Source organism: Bison bison, unplaced genomic scaffold, assembly GCF_000754665.1.
Source record: "Bison bison bison isolate TAMUID 2011002044 unplaced genomic scaffold, Bison_UMD1.0 scf7180017864171, whole genome shotgun sequence".
NCBI lineage: Eukaryota > Metazoa > Chordata > Mammalia > Artiodactyla > Bovidae > Bison > Bison bison.
This window is the reverse complement of record NW_011494743.1, coordinates 836,364-853,662: the sequence shown is the minus strand read 5'-3', so window position 1 is coordinate 853,662 and position 17,299 is coordinate 836,364. Positions and strand designations below refer to the sequence as shown.

General features: G+C 43.1%; 1 protein-coding gene across 3 annotated transcripts in view; it reads left to right on the top strand.

Moving 5' to 3' along the window:
• The window catches only part of NEK10 (NIMA-related kinase 10), a 272,823-nt gene that overhangs the window by 40,950 nt on the left and 214,574 nt on the right, over nucleotides 1-17,299 (top strand). For 2 of the 3 annotated variants that reach the window (XM_010842042.1, XM_010842040.1), the window contains 2 exons: nucleotides 6,226-6,356; nucleotides 7,991-8,089. The exons of the other annotated variant lie outside the window; for it this stretch is intronic. In XM_010842042.1, the coding sequence (XP_010840344.1) occupies nucleotides 6,265-6,356; nucleotides 7,991-8,089 (191 nt within the window). In that variant the 5' untranslated portion in view covers nucleotides 6,226-6,264. The remainder of the gene's footprint in view (nucleotides 1-6,225; nucleotides 6,357-7,990; nucleotides 8,090-17,299) is intronic. 3 annotated transcript variants of the gene reach the window in all.

The following is a 17,299-nucleotide window of genomic DNA, read 5'->3' as shown; positions in this document are numbered from 1 at the left end:
ACTGGGACGACCCAGAGGGATGGTATGGGGAGGGAGGAGGGAGGAGGGTTCAGGATGGGGAACACATGAGAAATAAAGGAATAAAAATTTATTAAAAAAAAAATAATTACTTTCAATGTAAATGGATTAAATGCTCCAACCAAAAGACACAGATTGGCTGAAAGGATACAAAAACAAGACCCTTATATGTGCTGTCTACAAGAAACCCACTTCAGACCTAAAGACACATATAGACTGAAAGTGAGAAGATGGAAAAATATATTCCATGCAAATGGGAAGCAAAAGAAAGCTGGAGTAGCAATCCTCGTATCAGACAACACAGACCTTACATTAAAGAATATTACAAGAGATAAGGAAGGACACTACATAATGATCAAGGGATCAATCCAAGAGTAAGACATAGCAATTGTAAATATGCACCCAATATAGGAGCACCTCAATACATAAGACAAACACTAACAGATATAAAAGGAGAAATTAACAGTAACACAATAATAGTAGGAGACTTTAACACCCCTCTCACACCAATGGACAGATCATCAAAACAGAAAATTAATAAGGAAACACAGGTCTTATATAATAAAAAAAAAAAAAAAGAATTTGTTTATATCTTGATTGCTCCAGAAAGAATGTAAGGTGGCTTATGAAGATATGTAAAGTACTCAGATTATCATAAAAGATAAACAAGGTTTGGGGGCAAGGTGCGGTCAGAGTCCAGATGAAGTGCCTGTGAAAATACACAAGTTGTCCACACATTAGGTGCTGAGATTTTTAGCAGTCAGTTTGAAGAGGAAGTTTGGGGATTAATGCCCACTCACCTGAATTTCTGTTCTAACAAGTCCTGGCCTGTCTTTGCAAATGAGTCACGATGGCCAGTTAAGCGGTTGCAGAGGGAAGTGTACTTTGTGGTTTGGGCAGAGAACTGCAGGAACTGGATGTCCTTCATTCAGATCTCTAATAAGCCAAACCCTCCCTCGCTGTCGCGTCTGTTCCCGTGTTCCACTTGCCGCTTTCGTTCTGTTTGCTCTGTGTGTCTCTGCGTTTCTTGTTCCTTCGCCTTACTCTTCTGAGGACAGTTCTGTCCTGACACAAGTGGAGACAGAGACACACTGAGGCAGAGAGGCCCCTTGGCTGTGAGCAGGGTAAGAATAATCATAATCCAGTAAAACCAAATACTTCAAAAAGAGAATTGCCCCATGTTCGTTGAAGCAAAGTAAAATCACAATGTTGGCTGGAAATTTCACCAGAGATATGCATAAATCTCAGAGTAATTTGACTTGAGCTGGAATTCAGTATTTATTTATTTTTTTTACATTTAAAGCTATAGGGAGCTGAGAAATTGGCTTCAAATGAGGGGGAAAAGATGAAAGAAAGAAAGAAAAATGAATCATTTTAGGCCCATTTGTTGTTGTTGTTTTAGTCACTAAGTCGTGTCTAACTCTTTGCCACCCCATGGACTGTAGTCCACCAGGCTCCTCTGTCCTTGGAATTTCCCAGGCAAGAATAGCCAAGTGGGTTGCCATTTCCTACTCCGGGGGATCTTCCCAACCCAGGGATCAAACCTATGTTTCCAATTGCCTTGAAATAAAAGAAGTCTTGATAGATGCTGTGGAAAGAGAAAGTCTAAGGCGCTGTTGCTGTGCTCTGAGACGACAGGCCTAGGAAAGCAGTCACGGCCCCGGCTGGTCGAGACGCTCATCCTGGAGGAGTGGTGCGTGTGCTGGCTGAGGGGCTCCTGGGGAGGAAGAGCATCAGAGGGGAGGGGATGGCTCTTGGGAAACGGGCTGGCCATTCTGCGGTAGAATCTATAGGAAAGGCAGTCTGGGCGAAGTGAGTAAAATAATCAGCTATCCGAGGGGATTCATTTTGATATTTGGCAAAACTAATACAATTTGTAAAGTTTAAAAAAAAAAAACAAAACTGAAGTGAAACCTAGAGGGAATAAAAAGTGTTCAAAATCTCAAAAAAAAAATAAATAAATAAATAAATAACATGCACTTAAGCAAAATGGTGACCAGACGTTTCTATTGGAAGTAGAAATAGATAAGGCTGTAAGAAGCTGTGCAGTGTCTGAAGGCCCGTCTACACATTTTCAACAGAGAAGGTTGAAATTTCCAAGTGGAAATGACATGATCACATTTTTAGAAAGGTCTTTTGCTTTACTCTTGGGTCTCTTTTCTTCTACTCATGTTGTTCAAGCTGCACAGGCTCCTGCCACTTTCTGGATCCTTGTGGTTTTTCTCTGGCCTCCAGCCTGTGTAATAATCTGCCTGGAATCCTGTTCCGTGACCCACCCTATCTCTCCTTTACGTTCTACCACAACAAACCTCTGTTCACTCATTTTGCTGCACCTTTTAGTGCCCCTGCCCCCACTGGACTATAAACTTTTTGAGGAGGGAGAGGCCAGGACCGTCCTGCTCACTGTGCACCGGCTGTGTCTGCAAGTGGTGTATCTGCAACACAAGTGCTGAGTGAATGGACTTGTCCGGAGATGAATAAGTTGAGCAAAGAGACTGGATGAAGTGAGTGTTCACTCCACAACTTCCCATGAAAATATCTACTGTGTGTCATGACCTGCAGAAGGTGCTTAGAACACGAAGACAGATGGAGATGATGCTGTCCTCAGGGTGGCCAAACTCAGGGGCAAAGGTTAATGTGCTGCCTAGACATCATATGAGGTTGTGATGAGTGCTGTAAGAAAGGCTGGCCAGTAATGCCCCAAGGGAGGCAGTGACCGGCTCCAGCAGGGAGACTCGGGCAGGTGCTCTCCGGGAGGCTGTGTGTGCTGAGTCTGAATGGTGATCAGCAATGCAGCTGCAGGATGTGCCCGGGTGGGAGTGCTCACCTGCTGCTCTGCTTTCTGGGATGAGTGACCTGTTTAATGCACCTGCAACTTGGGGAGTTGTTTTAGTTCACCCTATATTTTTGGTTTGTTTATTTTATGTGGTGTGTGTGTGTGTGCTCACTCAATTGTGTCTGACTCTTTGTAACCCCATGGACTGTAGCCTGCCAGACTCCTCTGTCCATGGAATTTTCCAGGCAAGAATACTGGAATGGGTTACCATTTCCCACTCTAGGAGATCTTGCCAACCCAGGGATCAAACCTGTATTTCTTGTGTCTTCTGCATTAGCAGGCAGATTGTTTATCACTGTGCCACCTAGGTAGGTAGGTTTAGTCACTCAGTTGTGTCTGACTCTTGTGACCTCATGGACTGTAGCCTACCAAGTTCCCCTGTCCGTGGGATTTCCCACGCAAGAATACTGGAGTGGGCTGTCATTTCCTTCTCCAGGGGACTGTGCCACCTGGGAAGCCCTATTTTATGTGGACTTATTGTCAAATCAAATCAAATATTGTAAAAGGAGATGATGCTGGGCTGAAAGCCAGGGAAAGAACACAGGGGGACAGATTTCTCTCTCAACATGAAGGAAATCTTGGGCAAGGGTAGGACTCTGAAAAGCAAATGGGCTGACTCGAAACAGTGTTTCTCATCATTGACAATACACCAGTACATGCTGGAGGGCTGAGTGTTGGAGAGGGAGGAGATTGCCTGTATCTAAATCTCAGTTCTGCCCCTGTGAGCTCTGGGCCCTAAGTCAGTCAGCTTTCTGTGACCCAGTCTTCTCATCATAAAATGGTATTTATCTCATAGGGTCATTATAAGGATTAAATGGGTTTCAACCTGCAAAACACTTTGAATAGTACCTGGCATGTGGTAATTACCACATTAGTGTTATCTGTGGTGATGGTAATGATGATCGTGTTGATGATAATGATGGTGACAATGGTGATTGTGGTGGTGATGATGGAGGTGATGCTCATGAGGGTGGTGATCATGATGATGAAGGTGGTGCGGATGATGATGGTGGTGGGGATGGTAGTGGTGGTGACAGTTGTGATGGTCATGATGGTGACGATGACGATGAGTGGCTGAATCTTACGCCTTTTGAGGAAGTTTTAAAATCTGAGAGCCAGAAGTCCTTCATTGCAGGAAGGGACACACATTGAAATTATCTCTATGAATTTGTATTATGCTAAATTTATGATGCTGGAAATTCAGATTCTGGGTTGCCCAAAATAACCTGTCAGATTGTAGTACATCTTAACAGAATGAATGGCTTAACATGACAGAAGTCTGTAAGTGGCCCTGCCACTCTGGATACCCTGACTGTGGCTGCTCCAGGTTGTGGACCTATTTATGTGGTAGATAGAAGATTCGCAGACAGCCTAAGGAATTGGGAGCCCAAGAGAAAAGGCTCTAAGCTTTGAACTGGGTTTCAGACTTATACTTTTATTTGAATAAGGCTGGTTGCTTCAAGATTCTCTTAAGTTCCTGGTCTTTGCAAGCTATAGATGACAAGTCCGTCTCATCCACTGCGTGTCCATGGGTGGGTTCCCAGCACCTGCTCTGCTGCCAAAGGGAATGGCTGCAAGCTGCCTCTGCTTCCCACCCGCCCTCTCTCTGAAGTACACTGGGATGTTCTCTCTGTGCTGGCTCTTGCAGCAGTGTTCTGGTGGTTGGGCTGATGACAAGGGGTTTTGAGAGCTCTTGGACCTGGAAAGCCTACTTCTTGTCTGCTGCATCATTCCATGTTCTGAGTAACACAGGACAGTCTGCTCATGGTTGTGACCTCATGCCTAGCATCATTTGGGTTATCACATCTCATCATCTTATTTGGAAGGACAAATCTCATTTATTAGCAAATGCATCTGTGCAATGGGAACAATTTTGAGGATTAAAAGAGTATAAAGCACTGAGAACTATGCCTGGCAAATAGCAAATGCTTTATAAATCCTAAGTCATTTAGTTTTCCGATAACTCTGAGCTGCATACAATTATTATCTCCATTGTGATGATGTGGAAACCAATGCACAGTGAGACTCAGTAACTTTCAAGATTGCACAGCTATCTAAGAGTAGTTTTCAAGCAAGGGGATCTGATCTGGAGTTCATTCTCTTAACCACTAAGCGTTGTACCTCAAGGGGCTGTGGCCTGTTGTCTTGTGGGGGTTGTGGATTGGTTGGCTAACTGAATTGACTTAGACATGTGGTTTTACAGGATATAAGATTTATTATTAATCTTTTGAGAATTCAGCTATGGCTGGCATATGATGAAGAAGGGTTTGGGGGATTTTGCTAGCCATTAAACAATGACCCTATTAGAATGTATTTCTGTTAGTTGACGGCCTTGTGGGCAGTCTGGCATGTTCTTGTTAGATGAAGAAATGGCATCTTTATGCAGGTTTCTATCAAATGCTTTGATGAAATAAGGTAATAAGCACAGCATATTGTAGCATTATTTGATGATTGTGTGGAACAGAATGATTATGGAAAATAAAAGTTTGTTTTGTTATATTACGCTTTTCTTACCTCATCTGTAGTAACTTAGCTAATTATAGAACATTCCTTATTTGTACTTTGGAAAAAAATAGAGTATTTGCACCTTGCTCAATTTTATTGTGGTACAAGAAGTAGTCCTCAGGGTTATCCCAATTACAGGTAAGAGAGGCAACTTGAATACTGATAATATCACAATTTACTATGTAAATAATTACTGTTAAAATTATAAATAGGGGCATAGTCAAATTGTTTTAATGTAAGCAAATTTTTCCTTTCCTTATGGTTAATTCTGTAATATATTTTCATGACTTTTATAAACATGATTGAGGAATCAGGATGTTCAGACTGATTAAAAGGGATAGAATCTCTTTGCCTTCATAGCTCTAAGAGTTGGCATTCAATATGCATGATTGGTAAATATGAAGGATGAGTGAAGATGACTCATTCTCAGTCATCTAGACCAGAGTTTCTAGCTGGATCTGCCAATTCTCTGCTCTGACTGCACACTGGAATCACCCAAGAAGCTGCAAAAGCCCCCAGTACCCAGGCCTCCCTGGGTCTGGATCCCCAGCACAGTGGGAACTGCTGGGGATACAACACTGAACAGCATGGGCAAGCTCCTGCTGTGTTGAGCTGACAGTGTAATCAAGGGAAACTGAAAACGTAAAAACTGTAAGATATGCAGCATAAGGCAGAGAGAGTAGATGAGCAGAGAGAAGTCGAGGGTGTCTAAATCTTGGGAAATCCAGACATCTGACACAGTTCTCATGTTAATTGTTGGCTTGGGGCACACCCGTTTCCTTCACCCACCCCTCTGTTTTTGTATGACTTCTTTATCCTAAGCTGAATTGTCCTCCCTCAAGTCCTTTGTGCTTCTTTTTCTATAGCTTCCAGCCATTAACTTCGATAGCGTCCAGAACAGCATAATGAAGTCTGAGCCTGCCGTCAGGGCAGGTGGGCACAGAGCTCGAGGTCTGTGGCATGAGTCCACAGAAGCTGTTGAACTCGAAAATTTTAGGTAAGAAATCCAGCATGTTTCTTGCCTTCGGCAGCCTGGGCTGCTAATTAGCCCAAAGACTTATTTAAGTTTGTCACAGGGGCTAAAATGGGAAGTCCATGTTAAAATTTACCATGGGGAGTCTGAACTTAATAATTGTAGTTAGCACTTAGCCCACTCCCGGAAGTGCTGTGTGAGCAACAGACTGCCTGCAGATGGAAGTGACCTGGGAGCTTCGGGACACCTGGCTGACATACATTTGGCGTTTGCTCCATCAGGTTGACCTGGCGAGGCTGATAGTGAGCTTTGTCTTTAGCTTTTGGGGGGTGCATATCTCGCCTGCTATGAGGAGGCATGAGAGCCCTCGCTGTGAGCAATCATGATGGCTGAGGACGTGGTTGTCAAAGTGCTCAGGCTTTCAGTTGAAATATTGCTCACCTTTCACGTTGAAAGTGCCAGCCCACGGTTTGCTCTCCTGTTGCCATGGAGACCTCTTAGCAGCTGTATGCTGTCATAGGCCACCCCTGTTCAGGGAGCTGGTTCTCTCCAGCTCTCCCTGTGGTAAGGTCATTTGACACTAAGTACCATGTAAATAATGAATGACATGAAATACCAATATAAATATTCTAGAATGATCATTTATTTTTTTGGCCTAAGTCTTCTTTCTCTGTTATTTTCTGACAGTGAATTTAATAGTCCACAAACATCACATGATGTTACATGAGTTAATATTTTTAAAATACATGTTTAGTGAGAAATGCAGAAGTCTTTAAAAAATTGTTACATATTCAGTCTGCCCATTCTGTGTACTAAGAACTATGACAGCCCCCCTCTACTATGGAACTAGATTAGGGGGCACAGTCAGTCCCATGACCTCTGACATCGCATGAGGGTGGAGCCGTACAAATGGCAATAATAAGGCTACAAAACCTGCCTCTGAGGTGGTGTATTTATGGAACTCCAGTGTATTTAGCCTAGTTCTAAAAATTAGTCTATTTGAATGTACACGAAATATCATATTATATATTCCATAGCAATGTGATCCTTTTAAAGGGTATGGCTTTGGGATATTTTTAACCTTTCTTTTGGATGTAATATCAGGAGAGAAAAAACTGAAGTTAGACTATCTCACCACTTTGTTGTATTCACACCCCGCCCCCCGCCACCCCCTGCCACACACACACAATCCACAACCACAAAAGCTCTCACAGTTGAAGGGCTGTTGACCACAAGGAGATATGTATGGTGTCCAGTGGTGTTAACAGCTATAGTGGCCACAGCCGTGGCAGGGAGTGAGGTGAAGGGAGGGGGCCTTGTCTGCCTGTTGCACGCTGTCTAGATCACGTACTCTAGTGCTCTTTCTCTCCACGTGGCCTTTTCTTCCCTCTCACAGATTTTAACTATTAAGTGTTTATAGGGAATAATATAATGTAATAAAATGAAATATATATGCTTGACTCTAATCTTTATTATTAACTCTATAATTTAATTTCCACCTTCTATTTCAACAGCTGATACTTGCTTTGGCAATACACTGGATTTCAAGAATCCTTCAACATTTGCATGCATATAGGTGATCTTCCTCTGCATTGGTAATTTTGAGGCAGTCTAAATAATTTTTATTACAAAATGCTTTTCTGTTTGTTTCATCTTAGTATAAACTACAAGAATGAGAGAAATTTCAGCAAACATCCCCAGCATAAACTATTTCAGGAGATATTTACAGCCTTGGTGAAAAATAGACTCATATGCAGGTAAGACTGTCCCAGAAAGAAAAAGACATTTACCCAAGAATGGCATGTATTATGTATCTTGTTTCTAGCATCCAGTTTGAAGCAGTTTATGAATGTAACATGCTCAAAGGATGAAACAGAGCAAAGACCATTTCAAAGGAGCTGAATGAATCATCACTGCAGATGATATCATTAAAATTACTCTGGTTAGGCCTGAATTTAGCTGAATTTTATGATAGACAAGCCAGAATGGGAACACACCCAAGTCACGCTGTTTTCCTTGTCTTGAGCTTGGATATTCAGGAGGCGTTTATCACAGAGACATCGGGTAACACCATGGCCAGCATCCTCAAAGTCCGGATTTGCAGTCAATCCAAGCACTGATTAACTGGGCTGCTGCAGCCTGGACCTCAGGGAAAGGATGGGGTGAGATAACCAGTTACAGCCTGGGGACGATATTTCTTTTCAGGACAAAGTCAAATGTTCTTTCCTCTGCTCTCCTTTGTCTTAACACTGGTGCACTGTGGGCTGCAGGGAAGGGCTAGCTGGCCGGCCCTCCAGATTCCCTCCTGAAAATACCAGGGGTTTTCAGTGAGCCATTGCCTGGTGCCGGATTGTAGTCAGGAGTGACCTTTCTCTTGGTCCTGGGCCACTTGCAGTGGGAGCTGTGCTGCTGTCAGGCTGGAAGGAGACTCCCAGCACCCTTCGTGGCTGGGCCGGCCTTCTACTCTTCCTGAGAGGCCAGACTTTCTCCCCCCAGGCACTAGCGGAAAAGCCCAGGAAGAACCTTGGATCTTCCCCATCACTCTGGAACTTGATTGAGATATCTGAATTCTGTCCCAGTGAGATGGGAAAGATTGCTCTTATTCTGGAAAATAGAAAGATTACTGAAAATTTAATGACTGACTGAAATAAGACTGACTTGGTCCAGTACAGTAGAACAGCATCCCTAAGCAGAGTGTAAGTGGTAGTCTGAGGATTTGGTCTTTTGGAGGGGTTATTTAGTATTAAAAACTTAAGTACTGACAGTGACTGCCAAATAAATTGGTTTAATTTAAAACAATCTAGGGTTGGGATTGCATGTGCCATGGCTTCGTATGTGGTTTAAGCAGAAGATCAGAAGATCAGAAGACTGGCTCAGATGACACAAGACGCCTAGAATCTTTACCAAGGTTATGTGATTGGGTTACAGTCAATATTGTCAATATCCTCAAAAGATTGTTGAAAGATTAATGACCATGGCAGAGGACCTGAGGTTGTCCTGGACTATCTGCTCTTGTGCTTGAACAGAGTAAGAGCAATGTTAGTAGCACAGTAATTATGCCTGAAATGGTATTATTGGAAAATTGAAGTTCTTTAATTTGTTTTGAAGATGGTAATCATAGACTCCTCAGGGGATGTCCAATAGGTCATTTGTTGGGTTGGTACTTTGGGGAAGGCATAAATTTTCCTGTATTGAGTGTAGAGATCTTACTATCTCTCTGCCCTGCAGACACCAGGTACAGGAATCATCAGGAAAGATAGGCAGGTGAGGGCTGGCCTCCAGCAGCTGAAAGAGATCTTAACAGTTCTGAGGTCAAGAGATGTCCTGTGAGGACATTTTCAAATTCTTAGTGATTATCGAGGCATCTTACACTGGACGGAATTATTGACTTGCAACACAATCAGTTCCTGGAAATCTTTAAACCTGGGAGAGATGATTATAGATATCTTTGCTCTCCTGGGAGGAGAAGGAATTTAGGAATGTTGAACATCAAGAGCATCCTTTCATGTCATCCTCACTGCTGACAGATTGTTACCTCCAGTTCTATTCTAAAAGCAGGGTTGGGTAAAAGATGGATTAAGTAGAAAGGTCTTCCATTGTTTCTTACCCCATATAACCTTGTTTGTTTGGCCAGAACTACCTGTTTTTTCTTTTCCCTCTAACTTTAGTCTAGTAGAAATACATCTCAGGACCTTTACTGGTATGGTTTCCTATCCCTTTTCTTTGCAAACATCAGATTTGATGTTGACTGAAAGGCTTGGATTCAGTTCAAGAAACAAATTATTGAGCCTCACCATGTACATGTCAGAGAGGGTGAAAGTACAGAGATGACTAGGACACACGGTCTCTTTCTTCCTAGGGACTCACTCCGGTCAGCTAGTTACCCACATCTCAGTACAAAGAAACTGTGACAAAAAGTGAAGTATATTACGACAAACATAGGGTGGATGAAGTTGCAGGGGTGTGGACTTCGGCCTTTGGTCCAACTCTGGCTATATGTAAGATTGGGCATGTTTCAGATGCTGTGCTGCTCAAGTTCACCCTGAGAATACGGCTGACTGGGAATTCAGTCTCACCTACTTATACCCATTGGACATTTTTTTTGTTTGTTCCTCTTCTATTTCATTTTCCTCAACAACATTCACCTCTAAACCACACTTCTGGATACCCTGTTTCCTGGGTTGTTTTCCTAAGATTGACTTGTAATTTCCCCTTTGTTCTCAGAAATAACATTGCCAAGCAGCATCTGAAATGAGACAAGAGTTGTTACTCCAGAGTCAGATGAGGCAACCACCTCACAGTAGACCTCAAAGGGCAAGCGAAAATGTCTCTGAACCTGAGGTCACTCTGGGTTGTACATGGCAATAAATCTTGATGTGTGGCAGGGGATATAAATGGATTTTCATCTTCCCACTTTTCCTTCTACCCTGAGATCATTTGTCCTCAGTAGAGTCTGCTGTTTGAAAATGCATCCACCTCTTTTTCATCTTATTTGCCTGTGCAAGAAAGCACAGAGTTATGAGATTGTGTAGGGAAGTAGAAACTGTTACAACACTGGCACATTTAAACCAGAAAAAGATGATTATAGATGTCTTTGCTCTCATGGGAGGAGAAGGAATTTAGGAATGTTGAACATCAAGAGTATCCTTTCGTGTCATCCTCTCACTGCTGACAGATTGTTACATCCAGTTCTAGTCTAAGTAGGGTTGGGCAAAAGATGGATTAACTGTTAATCCATGCATGGATTAAAAATTAACTGACCGCTTATAAAGTCAACCTCTACTCCAGGATCTTTCTGTGTAACTGCTCCTCTGAGGCACCTCTGTTGGTCTATTCCCTGCTGATTGCCAGAGGATGGGAATATTCTATGCTGCTGCTGCTGCTGCTAAGTCGCTTCAGTCGTGTCCAACTCTGCGCGACCCCATAGACGGCAGCCCACCAGGCTCCACCATCCCTGGGATTCTCCAGGCAAGAACACTGGAGTGGGTTGCCATTTCCTTCTCCAGTGCATGAAAGTGAAAGGTGAAAGTGAAGTCGCTCAGTCGTGTCCGACTCTTAGCGACCCCATGTACTGCAGCCCACCGGGCTCCTCCGTCCATGGGACTCTCCAGGCAAGAGTATAAGACATAACCTAACTTGTGAAACTGGATGAAGATGTAGAATTTCATGCAGTTATTGCAAGTGATGGTGCTGAACTGGCAGGACCTGATCAGTGAGGCCCTGGCAGAATCAGACCACCTGATGATTGTAGAAGAGAGTATTAACAAGGAAGGTGACAGACTGAAATTCAGAAAAGCATGTTTTGAATAGCAAAGATTAGGAGAAGCCATTAGGAGACATGGATGGATCTTTCTAAAATATTTACAAAAATGAACCTGTTTTATGCTGCAGAAATAAAAAGTAAATTCAAGGAAATTGGATCATGTTATATGACTTTGTCAGAAAATATATGCCAAGAAGTGTCAGGTGAACCCATTATATAGTTTTCAGGTCAGAGTTGCATTATACGTTAAATTTTGTTAAATGTAAAATAAAATATATCTAAGTTTCATGATTTATTTGTTACACTATTGGGTTTAACAAAACTTCTTTCAAGTTTTTGATAAGATCTTACAGAAAAACCTGAACAAACTTTTTTAGTCACCTCAATAATATTTTAATTACACCGTGTCCCCTTCTCTGTAATATGAAAATTGGGGTTATTTTAAAGTAGGTTCTCAGGAATTCCCTTGTTGCCTAGTGGTTAGGATCCTGGGCTTTCACTAAGGTGGCCCAGGTTCAAGGCATGGTCAAGGAACTGAACTGAGATCTCACGATCCACATGTCACAATCAAAAAAAAAAAAGAATAAATAAATAAAGTGGGTTCTCTTTTAGGTATGACTATCCTAGTAATTGGAGAAGGCAATGGCACCCCACTCCAGTACTCTTGCCTGGAAAATCCCATGGACGGAGGGGACTGGTGGGCTGCAGTCCATGGGGTCGCTAGGAGATGGACACCACTGAGTGACTTCACTTTCACCTTTCACTTTCATGCATTGGAGAAGGAAATGGCAACCCACTCCAGTGTTCTTGCCTGGAGAATCCCAGGGCCTGGTGGGCTGCTGTCTATGGGGTCGCACAGAGTCGGACATGACTGAAACGACTTAGCAGTAGCAGCAGCATCCTAGTAATTGCCAGGATATCTCCTCTTCTCCCACCTGTAACTTTTTTTTCCACCTGTAACTTTTATAGAAGTGAGTGTGTTTCAGGTTCTTTAAGTTCAGTTAAAAGAGAACCACCTGATCTAATTAAGCATGCTTTTTTTTTTGTCCATAAGTGCAGTCACTTTTCTGATAAGAACAAGTTGGCATCCTTATTTTACATCACATTTCCTGAAATACATGCTACAAATTTGAAGTATTTTGGAAATGCATCTAGGAAGTCTGGATTAGGAAGCTGTTTGCACTTTCTACAAGAACTGCTCAAGAGCTCAAGGACTGCTTGAATTAGGGAAAGATATCTGGTCCAAACCATCACAATCCAATTAAAAATGCTGAAAGTGTTCTGTGACCTTCCCAGGGACCTCTAGCCCAGGAGACCTATGGAGTTACTTGTTTGCCGCTTACCCCTCTGTTGTCCACATCCACACTAGAATCGAGGCCACAAGGCAAGTGCATCTTCTTTGGAGCTTTGCCTAATCTTCAGCTTCAGCTCTCTAGAGCTATTACGGGGACCAAAGGGTCGGAAGAAACAGCAATCTCATCAGAGTCTTGATTAAGTTCTTAAAATAGACCAAGGTGATGGAGAGATGCTTTTTCTTTTTAAAAAGAATTTTTTTGGCTTTATGGCATGTGGGATCTTATTTCCCTGACCAGGGATCAAACCCACACCCCCTGCACCACAAGTTCAAGTCAACCACTGGGCTACCAGGGAAGTTCCAAGAGTGGCTTTTTCTGTGATTTTATCCCATCAGGTAGTAGAGAGGCCAGTAGGAGCCTCTGAAGACTTCTTCTCCCCCAGGAAAAGAGAACCCTGGTCACTTTGGTAAAGTGTGCAGAGAGCTCAGACCTCTCTAGAGAGGTCTTCATGTCAGTCCCAGAAATTGGACAGAGAGAAAGGCTCATTAAGGTCCCCAGCATGTTAGGTTTGGGTCTTTAGATACCTAAAAAAAAATCTCCTGGTAGTCCAGGTAAAACTCCAGTTTCTTTCTGGTTCACAGTTTCCTCTGAGGTCTTCTTCCTCCTTTGCCTTGTCTCTCGCTCCTGCCCAGCACATCCTTTGGGCTCACCAAGGTGAGACTGAACCCTTTATTGTTTCTTGGAAAGTTATTCTGTCTCTGTCTTGCCTCTGAGCCTCAGCGCCTGCTCATCTTTGTCTGAAGCCTGCCACCCCCACCTCTTTGCCTTTCTGGCTGTTCCGGCTCCTCAAAGGACCCTGCGCCCATGCTCCTCCCGCTACGTGCCGAGCTGAGCTCTTCAGGAACAGAGCTTGGGTCTTTTATTGCCAACTCAAGCCATTGATGCTGGCTTTATTGGAGAGTGTGCAGACTGAGAGTCTTCATGAAGTGGAATTTCTTTGCATTAAATTTTTTTGATTACTATAAAAATTTGAAAAACACAGAAAGCTATAAAAAATGAAAATTTACCCTTTATACCACCCTAGAAGTTGCTACATTAACTCTTTTCTTACACTATGTGTTTATTTATGTGGCTGTGTCGGGTCTTGGTTGCAGCACTCAGGATCCTTGACCTTGCTGCAGCTTATGGGAGCTTTAGCTGAGGCATGTGGGATACCTCCCTGACCAGCTCCCGGCATGGGGAACCCAGAGTCTTAGTCACTGGACCACCAGGGAAGTCCCAGAAAAAGCTACATTAACTCATATTATATTTCCTTGTAATCTTGTAAAAACACTATATGCTTGTTTATTCCATTTATGTGACAGATTATTGTTGTTCAGTCACTAAGTCATGTCTGACTGTGACCCCCATGGACTCCAGCATACTAGGCTTCCCTGTCCTTCACCATCTCCTGGAGTTTGCTCAAACTCATGTCCATTGAGTCAGTGATGCCATCCAACATCTCATCCTCTGCCACGCCCTTCTCCTCCTGCCCTCAATCTTTCCCAGCATCAAGGTCTTTTCTAGTGAGTTGGCTCTTGACATCAGGTGGCCAAAGTATTGGAGCTTTATCTTCAGCATGATGATTAATGATTCCTAACCTGGAGCAAATATGTAGTTCTTACATGTTATTGTCGTTCAGTTGCTAAGTTGTGTCCAACTCTTTGTGACCCCATGGACTACAGCATACCAGTCTTCCCTGGCCTTCACTATTTCCTGGAGTTTGCTCAAATTCATGTCCATTGAGTCACTGATACTATCTAACCATTTCATCCTCTGCTGCCTTTTTCTCCTTTTGTCTTCAATCTTCCCAGCATGAGGGTCTTTTTCAACGAGTCAGATCTTCGCATCAGGTAGCCAAAGTATTGGAGCTTCAGCAGCAGTTATTCTAATGAATATTCAGGGTTAATTTCCTTTAGGATTGACTGGTTGGATCTCCTTGAAGTCCAAGGGGCTCTCAATAATCATCTGCAGCACCACAATTCAAAAACATCATTTCTTCAGTACTCAGCCTTATTTATGGTCCAACTCTCACATCTGTACATGACTACTGGAAAAAACCATAGCTTTGACTATATGGACCTTTGTCACCAAAGTGATGTCTCTTTTTAGTACACTGTCTAGGTTTGTCATAGCTTTTCTTCCAAGGAGCAAGCGTCTTTTAATTTCATGGTTTCAGTCACCATCTGCAATGCTTTTGGAGCCCAAGAAAATAAAATCTGTCACTGCTTCCACTTTCCTCACAAATAGAATTTGCCATGAAGTGATGGGACCAGATGTCATGATCTTAGTCTTTTTGAACATTGAGTTTGAAGAAACCGGCTTTTTCACTCTCCCCTTTCACCTTCGTCAAGAAGCTCTTCAGTTTCTCTTTGCTTTCTGCCACTAGAATTTCATGTTAATTTCTCCTAAAATGTTATTTAGTTTACCCCAAGCTTAAGTTGTTTATATATGCACACTATATGTATGTACACACACGCATGCACACACACACACACACACACACAGAGTCATCCAGTTCTCTCTTTTTTTTTTTTTTTTTTTTTACTGTTTACTACTGCTTCCTAGGAAACTCATTCACTCAAATGGCTAACAGGCAGAGAATTAAAATCATCCCAACTTGTCAGGAGAGGACCACTTCTTGTTTGTCCACACATAAGCACCAGAGCCAGTTTTAAACTTGACCAAATCAATAATTGACAGTTTCCCATCAGTGCCTGAGCTTCTGAGAACCAGGGAGTAAGCTAAAGCACATTCTGGATCCCCCTTTACATGGCCAAAATCAATCCGTCCCGAGGACACCCCCCACTTAGGAAAGTCACCATTCCTGACTTTCTCTGTCAGCTTTTCTCTGAGAGATGGAAACCTCTCTCCTGCTATAGTCTTTTCCTTCACATGTTGATTGGTGGACTTCTTTGGGCATCTCAGCATCACCATGCCTAAAATAGGACTTCTGATTTCTCTTATTCACCTTGCCTTCCTCTCAACTCTAGTCTCTCCCACGTGTTGACCTGTCTGCTGCACAGTCTCTTGCGCTGACCATGCTCCTGGCTGACTGGGCTCCTGGCTCTGACCGTGACTCCCTGTAGTGTTCTTAACAGCACATCCCGAAGGATCTATTCAGAATCTCTGTCACATGATGTGAGTCCTGTGCTTAAAGGCTGCCTGTGACTTTCTGGAGTAAAAAGTCCAAAATCCCTGTTGCTATTCTACAAAGATCTGCAGAACTGGCTCTTGCCGTCTCTATAACATCAGCTCCCATGACTCTGTCTTTGCTCTTCTTGCTCCAGCCTTCAAGGGTTTCCCTGCACAAACCAGTGCATACACACTTCAGTCTTTGGCTGTTCAGACCTCGACTCATTCCTGAGTTCACTCAGATGCTACTCGTATCTGAAAACATTTCTCTGACTCTCCTAAACGCGCATTCCCAGGACTCCCTAAACCGTTAGCGTTGTTGTTTTTCCCTGGTCACCACCTGATGTGCAGTTTTGTTTGTGTGTGGGTTATTGGTCTTCTTTCTCTTGATGGTAACCTCTATGAACACCAGGGCATAGTTGTGGCAGGCTGCAGTCCTGGGCGTGTGACAGCGTCTGGATCCTGGTAGGTGATGAGAGTAACTATCTGAAAGCATTCAATCTCTGAACTTTCACCAGTCATGCAGAATAAACAGCTAGGACAGTCGTTTCTATTCAAAATCTGGCTTTCAGGACCAACATGACCTATCAGATAGACCTCTGACTGGGTGTCTCTTCTGGGCCAGATTTAGTGGATGACACAGCCCATTAAGAACAGTGGGACAAGTCAGTAAAAATTCCCTGAGTACTCACTTATAATTCATGTCTTCACATGTTTTATTTAAGTTTTTACATCTCTATTTTGATGTGAATTTTACTTTTACAACTATCCAAAAGAAAAAAAAAAGAATCTATCATAGGGATTTGACATAATATTTATTTTGAAACAGGTCTCAGTGTCTCCACAGTAAAATTTTGAGACAAATATGGCAGTTTTTGGTGGTGTTTGTTTTGTGTGGATGAGAAGGGCGATCTCATAGTGGCCCCTCTGAAGACGCCGCCGCTTCTGGGTGAGAGGCGGCTGAGGTTTAAGCTCTGGCGTTGGCGTCAGCCCTGGGTGGAGTTGCCCTGGCCACAGACCCTCCGTGCTCCCTGCCCACAGCGTCATGGCTGGCGTTTACCTGCAGCTCTCAAGTCACACCCGGGTTTCTTCAGCAGAGCAGGAGGATGAGACCCTGACCACCCTTTCTCTTTTCAAATGCTTCGTCTCTGGTGGCACTGTTTCTCCTCCTCTGTTTGCATTGATAGCAGAAAGTGGCATCTGATCCCGAAATGGAAGTGGCAGGCGGTCATGAC